Source organism: Coregonus lavaretus, assembly GCF_964263955.1.
Source record: "Coregonus lavaretus genome assembly, chromosome: 31".
In the NCBI taxonomy this organism is placed as follows: Eukaryota; Metazoa; Chordata; class Actinopteri; order Salmoniformes; family Salmonidae; genus Coregonus; species Coregonus lavaretus.
The window spans coordinates 1933292-1953342 of NC_140018.1; the positions used below are offsets into that span (position 1 = coordinate 1933292).

A 20051-nucleotide genomic window follows, 5' to 3' on the forward strand; every position below is an offset into this window, starting at 1 on the left:
CGCTCTCATTGATGGGTTCAGAGGCTTGACTTTACCCCAACATAACGCTATCAGCACCAGTGGCGGTCAGGGCCGTTTATGATGAGGGAGGACGATTTTTCTTTCTCATGAGCATGGACTTATTTCTATTACAGCATATTGGATGACTGTCTTCCATATTCCATTCACCCAGCTCAACGTAACATTGATAGGTTTAGGCTACTACATGATACTCGAATTTTCCCTGTACCCATCATGGGGTTGCTACAACCTAGCCTATGAATGAAAGTCTACAACGTAGGAGCACACAGGTCGAGAGAGAAATGTGAGATGACAGACAGTGACACATTCAATACCGCCTTGCACACTCTTGCCTGCATCTAGCTTATCTCGGGTGTAATCATTAGTCCAACAGTCGCAAACAAGTTTCTAATGGATCAATTCAGGTATTTCGTTTCCTTCCGTTTAAGAAACGTTTTTCAACAGAATCGGCGGAATGAATACACCCCCTGATCACGCATAAACACTTGTTCACTTTCTGTGTTTATTTCCAGGTGTGCGTCTGGATCGTGTGAGGGGTGGAAGACAGAAGTACAAGAGGAGAATGGGGGACACAGAGAACGGGACCTGTCTAGGCCTGACGCTCCCACCTCCTGCCAAAAAGCCATGTGAGTCACAGCAGTAGTTACACTTCCTGGTTTTATTTGTATCATGTCACACGACCTGGATTTTAACCTTTATTTTAAGCCTTTTCCAGAAATTAGAATTACAGCAGTTGTCGGAGGATGGTGCTCGGCCGTCTGACATAAAAAGAAAAGTGGAAAGTTTTTTTTTGGGGACGATTCCTTTTTCAAATCATATGAGCAAAATGTTTTTCGCTTTATCTGGGACGCTAAACCAGTCAAGATAAAGCGTGCCTATCTATATAATGGATATGAACTGGGTGGGTTGGGATTATTACATATAAAAGCACTAAACTCTCTCTAAAAGCTTCACTTATACAAAAGTTTTACTTACTAAGAAAAGCTCATCCCTTGTTTAAAAATGGCCTTTTTTGCCTTTGTGTAGATTGCCATGTCTCGTTTTCGACCTTTTTCAAAGTATCTATTTTTTTCAAACAAGCATTGCAGAGCTGGTTACAATTTCAATTTCATCCCCCTGAAAAGATAGAACAAATATTTCAACAAATATTATGGCTGAACTCAAATGTGCTTGTTGATAAAATACCTATATTTATGGAAAATATGTTTGAAAAAGGTATTTTGTTTTTAAATTATATTGTAAATTGGAATGGTAGAGTTATGTTTTTCATGGAGTTATCAGAATTGTATGGGAAGGTCTGCTCAATCCAAGATTGCAACCATTTGATTACAGCCTTACCCCAAAAATGGAGGGGGCAGGTGGCAGCGAGAGGAGGTAGGGAACTGGTCTGTCTGCCCAATATAAAGGATCATAACTGGCAGAGGAATAAAAATACGATAAACAGGAAAGTATACCGGTTTCATTTGAGGACCAGAATGTTGACAGCTGTGCCATACAGATTGTAAAATAGTTGGGAAGAGATTTTTGATGTACCGATGTGTATGAGTTGATATATAAAACAACGCAAGATTCAAGACTTCGTGCTTTTCAGCTTAAGTTCTTGTACAGAATTCTTGCCACAAACAAAATGTTTAATATTTGTGGCATACAATCAACGCAGCTCTGCAGAATGTGTTGCGAGGATCCAGAATCAATAGACCATTTGTTTTGGTATTGCCCTCAGGTAGCCTGCTTCTGGTCTCAGGTTCAGGAATGGCTGAAAAATCATAACATTAATCTAAAAGTGACCCTCGAAATAGCATTGTTGGGAGATATAGAGAGACCTGGTCAGTCAATTACTAATGTACTAATAGTCTTAGTAAAAGTGTTTATCTTCAACTCACAATCTGTGGATTCTGTTCGATTAGATAGATTCAAGTTGTATGTTAAACATCGTAGCATAGTTTTTATTTTTTTATTATGATTCTCTCTGGGAACTGTGGGGGGGGGGTGGTTGGGAGCTTGGGCCAGTGGTTGATAGGTCGCTAGTTCGGGTCCCCGTTTTTGACCTTGTGGGAGATCTGTCGACTTGCCCTTGAGCAGGGCGTTGACCCTGGTTGCTCCTGTGGGCGCTCTGGATGGGAGTCTGCTAGATGAGTGAATGTGATGTAAATGTTGAGCGGCTTCACTGCAAGTAGATTGTATGTTTTAATGTGCGATAAAAAATAAAATAGAAATGAAAACAAAGGTACAAATCCAGGTCATGTGACATGATCCACACAGGGTTCTAAACATAATGTACAGTGTGTTGGGTTGTCCATCCACAGCCACCTAGTCACACATCTTGTTCTCTCCCTCTCTCCCTCTCTCCCTCCCTCCCTCGGCCAGTGACAAAGATCGTGTCTCACCTGCTGGTGGTGGAACCAGAGAAGATCTATGCCATGCCAGACCCGACCATGCCAGACGGAGACATCAAGGCCCTGACCACTCTGTGTGACCTGGCTGACAGAGAACTGGTGGTCATCATCGGCTGGGCCAAACATATCCCAGGTAGGGGGACTATATTACCTACACAAACCACTCCCAACATATCCCAGGTAGGGAGGACTATATTACCTACACAAACCACTCCCAACATATCCCAGGTAGGGAGGACTATATTACCTACACAAACCACTCCCAACATATCCCAGGTAGGGAGGACTATATTACCTACACAAACCACTCCCAACATATCCCAGGTAGGGAGTACTATATTACCTACACAAACCACTCCCAACATATCCCAGGGCGGGGGACTATATTACCTACACAAACCACTCCCAACATATCCCAGGTAGGGGGGACTATATTACCTACACAAACCACTCCCAACATATCCCAGGTAGGGGGACTATATTATATTATACACACACACAAATACACACAGACGCATGCACACACACACACACACACACACTACAAGGATAATGAACATCTTCTCCTCATCCACACCGAGGGGAGAGACAGTTCCATATTCTACACATCTAATCAATAGAGAGCGGCTGAAGCCTTTTGTGCGTGCGTGTGTGTGTGTTTGGCAGTTGGGGGAGGGGGGAGGGGGTACCGCCCCTATGTCAATATATTCCATTTCAATTTGAGACTTAAAAAAGACAATCCTCTTACCAAGACTGATTACACAGGGAGCAGGCTGTACCATTGGTTAATTTAGAGAGGTAGTCATGGGGAACTCATTCCTCTCCACCTACATGTCAATGGTTATACAGTTGCTTAGATCTCATTGTTTTCAGGAGTCTAATGCAAAAATAAGAATTACATTTTCTCATTTTCATTTCTTTAAAATAAATAATTAAAATTCTCTTAAAATATATCATCCCTCTGTAGATGTTCCCAGCATGAAATGTATTCCCTGTTGGCATCGCTGGGTTGATCTCTCCTCAGCTATCTGCCCTGAGAGTACTGTTCTGGGGTCAGATTCTAACCATAAACCCCCCAGTGATTAAGGTTGAGACTTGGGGAGGGTGAGATGATCCTGGAACTGTGGTTTACTGTGGTCTGCTGATTAGGTAGGACCCAGGGGAGACGTACAGTCAGTAGTGTGATTAGGGAGATTACAGGGTGGACCCAGGGGAGACGTACAGTCAGTAGTGTGATTAGGGAGATTACAGGGTGGACCCAGGGGAGACGTACAGTCAGTAGTGTGATTAGGGAGATTACAGGGTGGACCCAGGGGAGACGTACAGTCAGTAGTGTGATTAGGGAGATTACAGGGTGGACCCAGGGGAGACGTACAGTCAGTAGTGTGATTAGGGAGATTACAGGGTGGACCCAGGGGAGACGTACAGTCAGTAGTGTGATTAGGGAGATTACAGGGTGGACCCAGGGGAGACGTACAGTACAGTCAGTAGTGTGATTAGGGAGATTACAGGGTGGACCCAGGGGAGATGTATAGTACAGTCAGTAGTGTGATTAGGGAGATTACAGGGTGGACCCAGGGGAGATGTATAGTCAGTAGTGTGATTAGGGAGATTACAGGGTGGACCCAGGGGAGATGTATAGTCAGTAGTGTGATTAGGGAGATTACAGGGTGGACCCAGGGGAGACGTACAGTCAGTAGTGTGATTAGGGAGATTACAGGGTGGACCCAGGGGAGATGTATAGTCAGTAGTGTGATTATGGAGATTACAGGGTGGACCCAGGGGAGATGTACAGTCAGTAGTGTGATTATGGAGATTACAGGGTGGACCCAGGGGAGACGTACAGTCAGTAGTGTGATTAGGGAGATTACAGGGTGGACCCAGGGGAGACGTACAGTCAGTAGTGTGATTAGGGAGATTACAGGGTGGACCCAGGGGAGACGTAGAGTCAGTAGTGTGATTGGGGAGATTACAGGGTGGACCCAGGGTGGACCCAGGGGAGACGTACAGTCAGTAGTGTGATTAGGGAGATTACAGGGTGGACCCAGGGGAGACGTACAGTCAGTAGTGTGATTAGGGAGATTACAGGGTGGACCCAGGGGAGACGTACAGTCAGTAGTGTGATTAGGGAGATTACAGGGTGGACCCAGGGGAGACGTACAGTCAGTAGTGTGATTAGGGAGATTACAGGGTGGACCCAGGGGAGAAGTACAGTCAGTAGTGTGATTAGGGAGATTACAGGGTGGACCCAGGGGAGATGTACAGTCAGTAGTGTGATTAGGGAGATTACAGGGTGGACCCAGGGGAGACGTACAGTCAGTAGTGTGATTAGGGAGATTACAGGGTGGACCCAGGGGAGACGTACAGTCAGTAGTGTGATTAGGGAGATTACAGGGTGGACCCAGGGGAGACGTACAGTCAGTAGTGTGATTAGGGAGATTACAGGGTGGACCCAGGGGAGACGTACAGTCAGTAGTGTGATTAGGGAGATTACAGGGTGGACCCAGGGGAGACGTACAGTCAGTAGTGTGATTAGGGAGATTACAGGGTGGACCCAGGGGAGACGTACAGTCAGTAGTGTGATTAGGGAGATTACAGGGTGGACCCAGGGGAGACGTACAGTCAGTAGTGTGATTAGGGAGATTACAGGGTGGACCCAGGGGAGACGTACAGTCAGTAGTGTGATTAGGGAGATTACAGGGTGGACCCAGGGGAGACGTACAGTCAGTAGTGTGATTAGGGAGATTACAGGGTGGACCCAGGGGAGACGTACAGTCAGTAGTGTGATTAGGGAGATTACAGGGTGGACCCAGGGGAGACGTACAGTCAGTAGTGTGATTAGGGAGATTACAGGGTGGACCCAGGGGAGACGTACAGTCAGTAGTGTGATTAGGGAGATTACAGGGTGGACCCAGGGGAGATGTACAGTCAGTAGTGTGATTAGGGAGATTACAGGGTGGACCCAGGGGAGACGTACAGTCAGTAGTGTGATTAGGGAGATTACAGGGTGGACCCAGGGGAGACGTACAGTCAGTAGTGTGATTAGGGAGATTACAGGGTGGACCCAGGGGAGACGTACAGTCAGTAGTGAGATTAGGGAGATTACAGGGTGGACCCAGGGGAGACGTACAGTCAGTAGTGTGATTAGGGAGATTACAGGGTGGACCCAGGGGAGATGTACAGTCAGTAGTGTGATTAGGGAGATTACAGGGTGGACCCAGGGGAGATGTACAGTCAGTAGTGTGATTAGGGAGATTACAGGGTGGACCCAGGGGAGACGTACAGTCAGTAGTGTGATTAGGGAGATTACAGGGTGGACCCAGGGGAGATGTACAGTCAGTAGTGTGATTAGGGAGATTACAGGGTGGACCCAGGGGAGACGTACAGTCAGTAGTGTGATTAGGGAGATTACAGGGTGGACCCAGGGGAGATGTACAGTCAGTAGTGTGATTAGGGAGATTACAGGGTGGACCCAGGGGAGACGTACAGTCAGTAGTGTGATTAGGGAGATTACAGGGTGGACCCAGGGGAGATGTACAGTCAGTAGTGTGATTAGGGAGATTACAGGGTGGACCCAGGGGAGACGTACAGTCAGTAGTGTGATTAGGGAGATTACAGGGTGGACCCAGGGGAGATGTACAGTCAGTAGTGTGATTAGGGAGATTACAGGGTGGACCCAGGGGAGACGTACAGTCAGTAGTGTGATTAGGGAGATTAGACTACGTGGTGGCCATGGTAGCCTCTGAGGGAGCAGGTGCACCACTGACCCCTGTCAACTCCTTCTGGTCATGTCATTTTATAGGATTTTATATGCCTTTTGGCCCTGAGAAAATGAGAGATCCGAAAAGAGGGAGACCCTTTTGGAATGGTTCGGTAAAATACAGTGGCGAAAAAAAGTATTTAGTCAGCCACCAATTGTGCAAGTTCTCCCACTTAAAAAGATGAGAGAGGCCTGTAATTTTCATCATAGGTACACATCAACTATGACAGACAAATTGAGGAGAAAAAAATCAGAAAATCACATTGTAGGATTTTTAATGAATTTATTTGCAAATTATGGTGGAAAATAAGTATTTGATCACCTACAAACAAGCAAGATTTCTGGCTCTCACAGACCTGTAACTTCTTCTTTAAGAGGCTCCTCTGTCCTCCACTCGTTACCTGTATTAATGGCACCTGTTTGAACTTGTTATCAGTATAAAAGACACCTGTCCACAACCTCAAACAGTCACACTCCAAACTCCACTATGGCCAAGACCAAAGAGCTGTCAAAGGACACCAGAAACAAAATTGTAGACCTGCACCAGGCTGGGAAGACTGAATCCGAAATAGGTAAGCAGCTTGGTTTGAAGAAATCAACTGTGGGAGCAATTATTAGGAAATGGAAGACATACAAGACCACTGATAATCTCCCTCGATCTGGGACTCCACGCAAGATCTCACCCCGTGGGGTCAAAATGATCACAAGAACGGTGAGCAAAAATCACAGAACCACACGGGGGGACCTAGTGAATGACCTGCAGAGAGCTGGGACCAAAGTAACAAAGCCTACCATCAGTAACACATTACGCCGCCAGGGACTCAAATCCTGCAGTGCAAGACGTGTCCCCCTGCTTAAGCCAGTACATGCCCAGGCCCGTCTGAAGTTTGCTAGAGTGCATTTGGATGATCCAGAAGAGGATTGGGAGAATGTCATATGGTCAGATGAAACCAAAATATAACTTTTTGGTAAAAACTCAACTCGTCGTGTTTGGAGGACAAAGAATGCTGAGTTGCATCCAAAGAACACCATACCTACTGTGAAGCATGGGGGTGGAAACATCATGCTTTGGGGCTGTTTTTCTGCAAAGGGACCAGGACGACTGATCCGTGTAAAGGAAAGAATGAATGGGGCCATGTATCATGAGATTTTGAGTGAAAACCTCCTTCCATCAGCAAGGGCATTGAAGATGAAACGTGGCTGGGTCTTTCAGCATGACAATGATCCCAAACACACCGCCCGGGCAATGAAGGAGTGGATTCGTAAGAAGCATTTCAAGGTCCTGGAGTGGCCTAGCCAGTCTCCAGATCTCAACCCCATAGAAAATCTTTGGATGGAGTTGAAAGTCTGTGTTGCCCAGCGACAGCCCCAAAACATCACTGCTCTAGAGGAGATCTGCATGGAGGAATGGGCCAAAATACCAGCAACAGTGTGTGAAAACCTTGTGAAGACTTACAGAAAACGTTTGACCTGTGTCATTGCCAACAAAGGGTATATAACAAAGTATTGCGAAACTTTTGTTATTGACCAAATACTTATTTTCCACAATAATTTGCAAATAAAATCATAAAAAATCCTACAATGTAACAGATAACCGTTATCTCTCATAGAGCCCTAACAGATAACAGTTCTCTCTCATAGAGCCCTAACAGATAACAGTTCTCTCTCATAGAGCCCTAACAGATAACAGTTCTCTCTCATAGAGCCCTAACAGATAACAGTTCTCTCTCATAGAGCCCTAACAGATAACAGTTCTCTCTCATAGAGCCCTAACAGATAACAGATAACAGATAAAGACATTTACATTCAGAGTAAGAGTGACAAAAATGGTTAATGAACAGATATGTCCTGCTTTGGCAGGCTACAATTACAGTAAAACAAGTAATTTGACTAAATTACTATATTTACAATGTATTCATATAATATTGGCTAATTAATTTACATCTGAAACCCCCTCTATAATTGAAAATGTGTTTAGAATGTAAACACACATTTTCAATTAAAGTAGGGGTTTCAGATGTAAACTGAATAGCAAATATTGAGAAAATACACTCAAAATATTGCTTAAAAAGGTTCCGTGTTCATTTTGAGTATTCAGAAGTCATTGAACAGGATCAACAGATAATTCACACACAGCAGGTTGGTCGCACCTTAATTGGGGAGGACGGGCTCATGGAGCGGAATCAGTGGAATGGTATCAAATACATCAAACACATAGTTTCCATGGTTTCCATGGTTTCCATGGTTTCCATGGTTTCCATATGTTTGATGCCGTTCCATTCGTGTCGTTCCAGCCATTATTATGAGCCGTCCTCCCCTCGGCAACCTCCACTGTAATCACACAAACACATTTCCAATTAGAATATGGGGCTCACTATTATAAAACAAGCAGATTATGTAATTATGCACTAGAAATGGCCGATTTTTAAAACATTGTTCTCAAAACAATACTCAGAATCAAAAAGCTGATGGAAAATCTTAGGGTCACATTTAAATGCTGCCTTAAGAGCCCTTTGCGACCGTGGAAGAATGTATTCTGTAGGGAAACTTGTTCACTCCCCTTTAAAAATGGAGTCAAAATTAAAGCGCCTCAATTTCACCTATCCCATGCTACCCTTCTCTCACAGCCATAACAGCTTCACAATCTCGTTATTCACAGTCCTATAGTCATGCAGTGCCTAGTGAAAGTCTACACACCCCTTGCAAGTCTTAAAAATTAGGGGATTCAATATATATTTTTTAAAGTCTACAGATCTACTATAGAAAAACTTTATTGAAACAATCTTACAGCTGTAAATCATTTTCAATAAGATTCTACCAACTTTGCCCAACTCTTAGGGCAATATACAATGCGTGTACAAAATATTAAGGACACCTGCCGTTTGAATGACAGACTGACCATGTAAATCCAGGTGAAAGCTATGATCCCTTATTGATGTCACTTGTTAAATCCACTTCAATCAGTGTAGATGAAGGAGAGGAGACAGGTTAAAGAATAATGTTGAAGCCTTGAGACAATTGAGACATGGATTGTGTATGTGTGCCATTCAGAGGGTGAATGGGCAAGAGAAAATATTTAAGTGCCTTTGAACGGGGTATGGGGGTAGGTGCCAGGCGCACCGGTTTGAGTTTGTCAAGAACTGCAACGCTGCTGGGCTTTTCACGCTCAACACTTTCCTGTGTGTATCAAGAATGGTCCACCACCAAAAGGACATCCAGCCAACGGCAGGCCAGTGGTCGAAAAACGGGTCATTGACGAAAGAGTACAAAGGAGGCTGACACTACAGTTAGTCAACTGACAGTCCAGTACAACATTGGTGCCCAAAGACCCGTAAAAGAATGCACAACTCATCGTACCTTGACACGAATGGGGTATAGCAGCTGACGACCTTACTGAATTACAGTTCTTTCAGCAAAAAAAACAAGAAACTGCGGTTGCAGTGGGCTAAGCAACAAAAACACTGGACACTAGAGAATTGGAAAAACATCGCCTGGTCTGATGAATCCTGGTTCCTGCTGTTTCACGCTAATGGGAGGACTAGGAAGTACATGCATCCATCATGCCGCGTGTCAACATTGCAGGCTGGTGGTGGTGGTGGTGTGATGGTATGGGGGTTGTGTTTTCATGGCACACATTGGGCCCCTTGATAAAAGTGGAGCAACGTTTTAATGCCACATAATATCTGAACATCATTGCCAATCAGGTGCATCCCTTTCATGGCAGCACTGTATCCATCTGCGAATGGATTTCTTCAGCAGGATAATGCCCCATGCCACAAGGCTAGGATTGTCCAGGAATGGTTCCGAACATGCCAGTGAATTCAGCTTACTGCAGTGGCCCTGCCCAGTCACCAGAGCTCAATCCAATTGAGTATCTGTGGGATGAGGTGGAACCAGCTATTCTGAGTAGAGATCCACTACCAGCCAACTTGACACAACTGTGGGACGCGTTGGAGTCAACATGCATCCCTGTGGAAGGCTTTCATTTACATTTTACATTTTAGTCATTTAGCAGACGCTCTTATCCAGAGCGACTTACAGTTACATTTTCATAAAGCTTTCGACACCTTGAAGAGTCCATGACCCGACAAATTGAGGTTGTTCTGAGGGCAAAAGGTGTTCCTAATGTTTTGTACACTCAGTGTAACGTAGTTACGTTTTTGCAAACTGAGTTACTAGTGATCTGACTTTGATGCATTCCCAGAGTAAAATATATATATTTTACCCCCCTGTTGATTAGTAAACTGTGTAAAATTGCTGAAAGTTATATATTTTTTGTGACCTAGCTCCTTGCTTTAACTAATAAATGTGGAAAATTAAAATTTAGTATTTTTCCTAAAATCCACATGCTGGCGTGAAAGTCAAACACCCTACATGGAGTCAATAGGGTAAACCCACTAGGGAATGGTCATTTATATAGGCCTAAACCCTTCCTATCCTCCTCTAGGCTTCTCCAGCCTGTCTCTGGCAGACCAGATGAGTCTACTGCAGAGCGCCTGGATGGAAATCCTGGTCCTGAGTATCGTGTTCCGCTCGCTGGCCTGTGAGGAGGAACTGGTGTATGCTGAGGACTATGTGGTGGACGAGGAGCATGCCCGTCTATCTGGCCTGCTGGACCTGCACGTAGCCATCCTGCCTCTGGTCCGCCGCTATAAGAAGCTGAGCATGGAGAGGGAGGAGTTTGTCACGCTCAAGGCCATCGCCCTCGCTAACTCAGGTAGGACACGGATGACACGCAGAGCTGCACAAACATACCCACACGCACGCACAAATTATGATTATGTTGAAATATGAAATATGTCAGACTAATAAAAAAAAACGATTGTTGATAGGAGACACAGGAAACAGTCCCCCCTGAAGATTGACATTAGAGTACGTCTGAATGGTAAATCTCTGGTAAATCTAAGTAGCTGACATGTAATTAAAACAAAACAAAATGTCACCTATCTCAGAGGGCAATAGCGTTCACACAGACGATCTGAGATAAGAGAGGACAAAGGGGTCAGCAACACGGCTGTTTAATTAAATGCCCCCGCAGTGTCACAGTGTGTGTGCGTGCGTGTGTGTGTGTGTGTGTGTGTGTGTGTGTGCATGTGTGCTCGCCTCTTCTGAATGCATGTGTGTGTATAGCATCTGTGTGTGATTGTCAGTGCTCTCTCTCTCTCTCTCTCTCTCTCCTCTCTCTCTCTCTCTCTCTCTCTCTCTCTCTCTCTCTCTCTCCCTCTCTCTCTCTCCACTCTCTCCCTCTCCTCTCTCTCCTCCCCCTCTCTCTCTCCACCACTCTCTTCCCCTCTCTCCCCCCTCTCTCCGCCTCTCTCTCTCGCCCTCTCTCTCCCCCCACTCTCTCCCTCTCCCTCCACCCCTCTCTCCCCCCTCTCTCTCCACACCTCTCTCCCCCTCTCTCTCGCCACCCAGCTCTCCCACTCTCTCTCCACCCCTCCCCCCCCCCCCCCCCCCTCTCCCCATCCCTCTCTCCCCCCTCTCTCCCGCTCTCCCCCCTCCTCTCTCTCTCTCTGTCTCTATAACAGTAGCTTCCTGCCAGCTCTCCACAGCCAAGGGAGATATATTTAGCATTTCATTAGGAAAACAGGGTCTGTCAATAAAATGTGTTAAGTGGAGTGGAATGAGCATCATGGAGAGAGAGGGAGAGGGAGAGAGAGTGAGAGGGAGAGAGGGAGAGAGGGAGAGGAGAGAGGGAGAGAGAGGGAGAGAGAGAGAGGGAGAGAGAGAGGGGGAGAGAGGGGGAGAGAGAGAGAGAGAGAGAGAGAGAGAGAGAGAGAGAGAGAGAGAGAGAGAGAGAGAGAGAGAGAGCGACGGAGCTCATTTGTTTCCATGTGAAGATGTCTCTCTCCTATCGACAGTTTGCTTTTCATGAGGCCGGTCTTGTCCCCTTACTAATCAATGACTGTTTGGAGGGTCCTGTCCCCTTACTAATCAATGACTGTTTGGAGGGTCCTGTCCCCTTACTAATCAATGACTGTTTGGAGGGTATTGTCCCCTTACTGATCAATGACTGTTTGGAGGGTCCTGTCCCCTTACTAATCAATTACTGTTTGGAGGATATTTTTTCTCCTGGGAGGGAGGGGGGAGGAGGGAGGGAGAGAGAGAGGGAGGGGGGAGGAGGGAGGGAGGGAGAGAGGGAGGTGTAGAGTGGTTGATAGAAGGGGATCAGAGAAGGTGAGAGGTCAGCTGCGGTGCATTTGAACACTGTCTCACAGAGATCTGGTGCTGTGTGTGTGTGTGTGTGTGTGTGTGTGTGTTTATGTGTGTGTGTGTGTGAAAGCTGTGGAAGATTATGGCCATTGATTTAGTAATTAGCGCAGTATCGATGGGATCGACTCCAGCCTGCTGACGGATTACATGGAAATTGTTTCTTCAAAGTTAGTTTTGCATTGCGCCCTTCACACACAGCCACACACACAACCAAACACACGCACACACAACCACACACACAGCCACACACACACACACACAGCCACACACACAACCAAACACACAGCCACACACACAACCAAACACACGCACACACAACCAAACACACACACACACAACCACAAACACAGCCACACACACAACCAAACACACACACACACAACCACAAACACAGCCACACACACAAACAAACACACGCACACACAGCCACACACACAACCAAACACACGCACACACAACCACACACACACACAGCCACACACGCACGCACACGCACGCACGCACGCACACGCACGCACGCACACACACACACACACACACACACACACACACAGCCACACACGCACACGCACGCACACACACACACACACACACACACACACACAGCCACACCCGCACACACAACCAAACACACACACACACACATATCCACACACACGTCGCGGCATGTAGGATCACATCATTTTAACATGAAGGGCCAAATGCAGACTGGAACAATACATGAGCAGTCCACATAGGCTAGTTCATTTCCCCAGATAGAAAGGCAATTTATACAGAAGACGGCTGGTTGGGTGTGTGCGTGTGTGTGTGTGTGTGTGTGTGTGTGTGTGTGTGGTGTGTGTGTGTGTGTGTGTGTGCGTGTGTGTGTGTGTGTGTGTGTGTGTGTGTGTGTGTGTGTGTGTGTGTGTGTGTGTGTGTGTGTGTGTGCGTGTGTGTGTGTGAAGACGGCTGGCTGCCTGGTAAGAGACAGTTAATTAGTCAGTCAGGAACATCATTAGCCCTGTACTTTACGTTCTTCTCCTCCTCTCTTACTGTTACTCTGTTCATACCTGTCTGGAACTTTGGGAACAACATGGAGGGAGGTGACACTTTATAAACAGGCAGTCCCATGGTGAGTCATCCAGTGATTTATAAACAGGCAGTCCCATGGTGAGTCATCCAGTGATTTATAAACAGGCATTCCCATGGTGAGTCATCCAGTGATTTATAAACAGGCAGTCCCATGGTGAGTCATCCAGTGATTTATAAACAGGCAGTCCCATGGTGAGTCATCCAGTGATTTATAAACAGGCAGTCCCCATGGTGAGTCATCCAGTGATTTATAAACAGGCAGTCCCATGGTGAGTCATCCAGTGATTTATAAACAGGCAGTCCCCATGGTGAGTCATCCAGTGATTTATAAACAGGCAGTCCCATGGTGAGTCATCCAGTGATTTATAAACAGGCAGTCCCATGGTGAGTCATCCAGTGATTTATAAACAGGCAGTCCCATGGTGAGTCATCCAGTGATTTATAAACAGGCAGTCCCATGGTGAGTCATCCAGTGATTTATAAACAGGCAGTCCCATGGTGAGTCATCCAGTGATTTATAAACAGGCAGTCCCCATGGTGAGTCATCCAGTGATTTATAAACAGGCAGTCCCATTTGGTGTCTCTCGTGAAATAGTCAAGATGTTGTCCTGCGTTCTAAACATTACCCAGTTCACACAACCAGACAATTTCTACTGCATATCAAGTGTCAACTCGCTCCAGTCAGGACATGCTGCTGTGCAAATCAAATGCACTTTCATAAAGTGTTATCCCTATCTGAAAATCCACTTTCAGCAATTGATTGTATTCTGGCCTAAGCAGACTTTACATGAAGTGGAGGTTCGCTGTGCGTTTCTGTTCAGGCTGGGCTGGTTTTATTTGAGAGTTTTTGTCTACAAGGGGACTGGTTTCTCTTTCTTATGGAAATCAGGGCCATCTGCCGCTATCCTTCACTTGAACGATCCCCTGCTAATGCAAACACACACACACACACACACACACACACACACACACACACACACTAATTCATTAGTAGATGAATATATATGGTCCAGTATACAAATAAATGAATATTTTCCCCTCCCTATCCACAGCATATTTATATTTATACAGCCATTGTCTCCCTGGAGTCCTAGCCACGCACAGGCATTTATTTAAGTCCAGTGATTAACCATTAACTAGAGCGAGAGAGACTCTCAGAAATAGGATGCTTGCTAAAAAGGAGCCACTGAATTTAAAATGGGGTAGAATAATTGTGAACACCAAGTTTTTTGTTGCCATTAAATAAAAGACAACTAAAGTTTCTGTCTCTCTCTCTGTCTCTGTCTCCCTCCCCCCCCCCCCCCCCTTCCCTCCTCCTCTCCCTCCCTCCCTATAGACTCCATGCATATAGAGGATGTAGAGGCTGTTCAGAGGCTCCAGGACTCTCTCCATGAGGCCTTGCAGGACTTAGAAGGCGCCCACAACACGGAGGACCCTCGGCGGGCAGGAAAGCTTCTGATGACCCTTCCCCTGCTCCGTCAGACCGCCGCCAAGGCCGTGCAGCACTTCTACAGCATCAAGGTGCAGGGGAAAGTGCCCATGCACAAACTCTTCCTGGAGATGCTGGAGGCCAAGGCTTGAGGATTGGGCCGGGGGCTTGACGGACAGCTGCTTAGCCCAACGAGGATGAAGGACAGCCCGTGAATAGGTGGGGCAACACCATGGAGATCTATGACAGCTATGGGATAAAGTTGACTGCTGTTTCTGTGGATCGAACCCCACGTCTAGAACTGAAGAGAAGTGGAATAGAGCAAAAAATAAACAATTGCAAACAGATTTTAGAATATAAAACGCTTGATGTAGGATATAGTCATGTATATGAAGATACTGTGTACAGAACTGTGGGTCTTGTTATAATCAGAGACCCTTTGCTCTAGATCATCTGTAGCTAATGGAAGGTTTGGTTTCTTTCGTTTCACCTTGAAGCTGAAGTATGAATATGAATAATATGTTCTGATGAATCTGAATGGTTAGAGCCACTCAATTATTAACTTTCTCTCTTGTTTTTTAATCTCAGTTGTACAGCATTACAGTCTGGTATACATGTATGTATTGTTAGTGTGTCAAATTGCAGTGTACGGGTTGGGGACGATTTCATATTGTTATGTTCTTCATCAACCTCAAAGAAACAGATTCATACACCTATGAAGATAAAAGCTTCTGAAGTCTTCCTAACCAGAACTGGGTTCAAATTAAATGGAACCCTTTTCCAAATATTTTGAACATTTGATTGAGTCTGCCTGGAGTGTCAGATGGGTGGGGTTTGCCCTTTTGGGACTATGCCATTAATTCAGTTGGCCAAGCAAGCTCATTCCAAATGCTATTTGAGCCCAGGTCTGTTCGTAACATATTTACCTCCTTGTAGTTTCATCAACAACACTGTTCCAGCCAGGTCTGGTGCTTAGGGAGGGATAGAGTGCACTCTTTAACAAAAAATATCTCTACAACCTTAAAGGGTTCTTTGGCTGTCCCTGTAGGAGAACCCTTTGAAAAACCCTTTTTTGTTCGAGGTAGAACCCTTTTGGTTCGAGATAGAACCATTTTGGGTTCCATGTAGAACCCTTTCCACAGAGGGTTCTACATGGAACCCGGAAGGGTTCTACCTGGAACCCAAAAGGGTTCTACCTCGAACCAAAAAGGGTTTTCCTATGGGGGCAGCCGAAGAAACCTTTTTTAAGTGTGGTGAACTGGTGAACATACAGATGTAGGATCTTAATTTGATCACCCTATTTCAGGAGAACTTTCCTGCAAAAAATTAAAAACTTGAGTACTTGAGGTTTAAAAAGGCTTCTGACGTTTGTAATTTCCACTTTGAAATTTCAGACTTGATTTTCCCTTACGAAAAATGTATCAACCCCTACAAACATTTTCATTAATTATAATCCACATAATAATTCACATTTCCTGTTGCTGCAGGATTAGTTTCCTGCTGTAGCAAACTGGCTCAAATTAAGATCCTACATCTGTACAGTAGTTAACTAATATGTTGTACTGAGTATCTGGGTCCTAGGTAATAATGTGGCACTAATGAATGTAGTACATTAGCTCGTTCTCACTGGTAGTATCTGTTCATCACTACTGCTTTTAGATACTAACGACACCTAAGCAAAATGTGTGTGTGTGTGTGTGTGTGTGTGTGTGTGTGTGTGTGTGTGTGTGTGTGTGTGTGTGTGTGTGTGTGTATCAGTGGAGGCTGCTGAGCGGAGGACGGCTCATAATAATGGCTGGAACTGCGCAAATGGAACGGCATCAAACACATGGAAACCATGGAAACCATGTGTTTGATGTATTTGATACCATTCCACCAATTCCGCTCCAGCCATTACCACGAGCCCATCCTCCCCAATTAAGGTGCCACTAACCTCCTGTGGTGTGTGTGTGTATGTGTGTGTGTGTGTACATTTCAGTTAACACTTACAACACTGCAAAGAATAACCTTGCATACTGTATGGACTCATAGACCTCTAGTCAAAAATAATAGCATACTGTATGGACTCAGACCTCTAGTCAAAAAAGACTCAAAGAAAGCAATCAGAATATATTAGCAGTAATTATATTAACTTATGCGTTTACATTACTAGCATATCTCTAACTTGCGTTCTTTATCCTGAGAAGTTTATCCAGGATATGGTGGTGTCATTATGTGTAATTTAATTTACAAGGATATGTCATGTGCCATTTAGTTACAGCACTCAGACGTCACGGTGACGGTCTGTCATGGGGTTACCATGACACCAGTATGGCAATGCTCAGAGGTATCGTGGTAAGGAAACAAAACATGAAGCAGGCTTAATTTCTTGAGAAAGAAAACATTATAGTGTTTCAAACACACAGCCTTTTATTGTCACCCAGAGTCACGTTTATTTTTCCCCATGGGCTACATCACACAACGTATGACATAAAGCTGGTTTTTAAATGACCATAGAGTTTAGTCTGTCTCTTTATGGTTTATTTTCTGCTATGGATAATTGAGTACTGTGGTATCGCAAAACTGGTATTGTGTCAACCCTACTCTGTCCTACCCTGGGCAGAGAGAGAAGAAAGAGAGGAGAGAGAGAGAGGGGAGAGAGGGGAGAGAGGGGAAAGAGGAGAGAGAGGAGAGAGAGGGGAGAGAGGAGAGAGAGGGGAGAGAGGGGAGAGAGGGGAGAGAGCAGAGAGAGAGAGAGAAGAGAGAGCAGAGAGAGCAGAGAGAGAGCAGAGAGAGAGTAGAGAGCAGAGAGAGAGAAGAGAGAAGAGAGAGAGAGAGAGCAGAGAGAGCAGAGAGAGCAGAGAGAGAAGAGAGAGCAGAGAGCAAAGAGAGAGAGAAGAGAGCAGAGAGAGAGAAGAGAGCAGAGACAGAGAAAAGAGAAGAGAGAGCAGAGAGAGAGAAGAGAGAGAAGAGAGAGAGAAGAGAGAGCAGAGAGCAAAGAGAGAGAAGAGAGAGCAGAGAGCAGAGAGAGAGCAGAGAGAGAGCAGAGGGAGAGAAGAGAGAAGAGAGAGCAGAGAGAGAGAAGAGAGAGAGAAGAGAGAGAGAAGAGAGAGCAGAGAGCAGAGAGAGAGAAGAGAGAGAGCAGAGAGAGCAGAGAGAGAAGAGAGAGAAGAGAGAGCAGAGAGAGCAGAGAGAGAGAGAGAGCAGAGAGAGAGAAGAGAGAGAGAAGAGAGAGAGAAGAGAGAGAGAAGAGAGAGAGAAGAGAGAGCAGAGAGCAGAGAGAGAGCAGAGAGAGAGAGAGAGAGCAGAGAGAGAGAAGAGAGAGCAGAGAGAGCAGAGAGAGAGCAGAGAGAGAGCAGAGAGAGAGAGAGCCCTGTTCCCCTCTTCAGAGATCCCTGTGGGGAACAGATACAGTATGAAGTTCCAATGACTCACAGTAATGTAATGCGTAGCAAATTATAGCTCAATACAGTAGAGACAGACACCCACCAACACCAACCTCCCTCCTCTCAAATGTGCTAACTATTAAACCCATACACTGTTGAAAAAAATCTCCTCTACTGTCAACCATATGAAATGGACGTTAGTATATTGCTGCTCACTTAGCAGACACACATGACCACCCTCTTTGACAACGTACCAACCAAAATATCTAATTTGGTGGCTCCATCTGCAATAGCTGTGGAGTGAGCTGACAGTACATCTCCGTTACACAGAGTCTACTGTAATGTTGCTGGGGGTGAGAAAGAGTTAAAGTAAAATGATAACTGACTAATTCAGTGATTTTAAGGATGTCCGGAAAACAGAGATACCATGCCCTATGTGCTGCTCCAGGACCAGTTATCTCCCCCAATCCTAACCACACCTGCTGTGCATCTAAAAGACAGAACTGTCCCCAGGTCAGATCTTACCACGGTATTGTAATCTATTTGGAATTAAAGTTAGCTATACACATGCTCAGTTCATGTTTCAATAGCTCAGAAAAGCCTACAACCAGACTTTCCATCGTTATTGTTATCACTGTTATCCATTCTAATAACGGACTAAGAATTCAACCCCATAATGTTTCGTTGGCTATAAACCTTTTAAAGGCGATGTTCCCACGTTCGCGGTGTTCGCATTCACAGTAAATGCTGCACGTGTCGGCTAAATCGGAAATGACCTATAAAAGTCAAGCTCGCTGTAGTGTACCGCTGATTCGATTGAATCCTGGCCTAAGACAAAGACAGTTTCCCTCCGTCTCTCTCTCTCTCTCTCTCTCTCTCCAATGAGTGGTAAGTTTCACTTCTATTCCCTCCTCTGTTCCCTTCGCGAAGGCCAATTCAAGATAGCTACTGTTCCCAACTTCCCCCCCGTCGCGCTCAAATTAATGTCCGAAAATAAAAGAGAAAAATGCTTAATTATTTTTTTTGTGGCTAAAATGGTATATATCCAATTAATTTTAATTGTCTTCATGAGCTGAAAAATTCTCAATAGATATAGAGTAATTAAATCTCAGCATTGACTCCATCACCTCTGGGACAGAGAGGAGACCGTTTAACAGGCTTGCCACTGAAGGGTTTGGCTAAATGGCCGCTAACACGATTTCACAGGCGTCTTTAACAGTTTAATAACAGTCATAACAGTTAATAAGATTTAGATATAACTGTTATATTAACAGTGTTATAATTAAAGTGATCACTGGGCTATGCAAGCCAAATATGGGCAATAATGTTGTGTTTTGTACACAGCTGACTGTTGAATTTTTGGTTGCACTTTGTTTACAATGTTGAAATTAAAGAAATACAACTGGAACTGTGAACTGGTTAAGGGGTTTTTACCTGCTATTGAAGCTGCACTGATACTGAACTCTTCCGAATCCTAATCTACTATATATGTTTGGATTTGGCCCTGTGTCTTCACAATGTTGTGTTATTATTTGTTTTTATTCAGTATTAAAATAAAATTATACTATTATATTTTTAACTAATATATTACTAACCACCTATTTTGAGAAAACGGAAAACTTGAAAGAGATATAGTTAGCAAACGAGAGCTATATTTATTTCAATTATCTTTTGATGTGTTTGGAAACCTAGAAGCCATGTGCCCTGATGTCTCTAAAATGGTGGCACATAATGCTATATATATATATATGAACAGAGACATAACATGGTAATGCAGAAGAAGTCCATACTTTTTA

General features: G+C 44.9%; 1 protein-coding gene across 1 annotated transcript; it reads left to right on the forward strand.

Moving 5' to 3' along the window:
• Nucleotides 1-261: 261 nt before the first annotated feature.
• LOC311106737 (steroid hormone receptor ERR2-like) lies at nt 262-15042 on the forward strand (the record flags this gene model as incomplete). The annotated part of the gene is made up of 5 exons (XM_084149137.1): nt 262-304; nt 534-647; nt 2389-2550; nt 10625-10894; nt 14798-15042. 5 exons carry the CDS (start codon nt 262-264, stop codon nt 15040-15042), a joined length of 834 nt encoding a protein of 277 aa, XP_084005263.1.
• Between the last annotated feature and the right edge of the window lie 5009 nt (nt 15043-20051).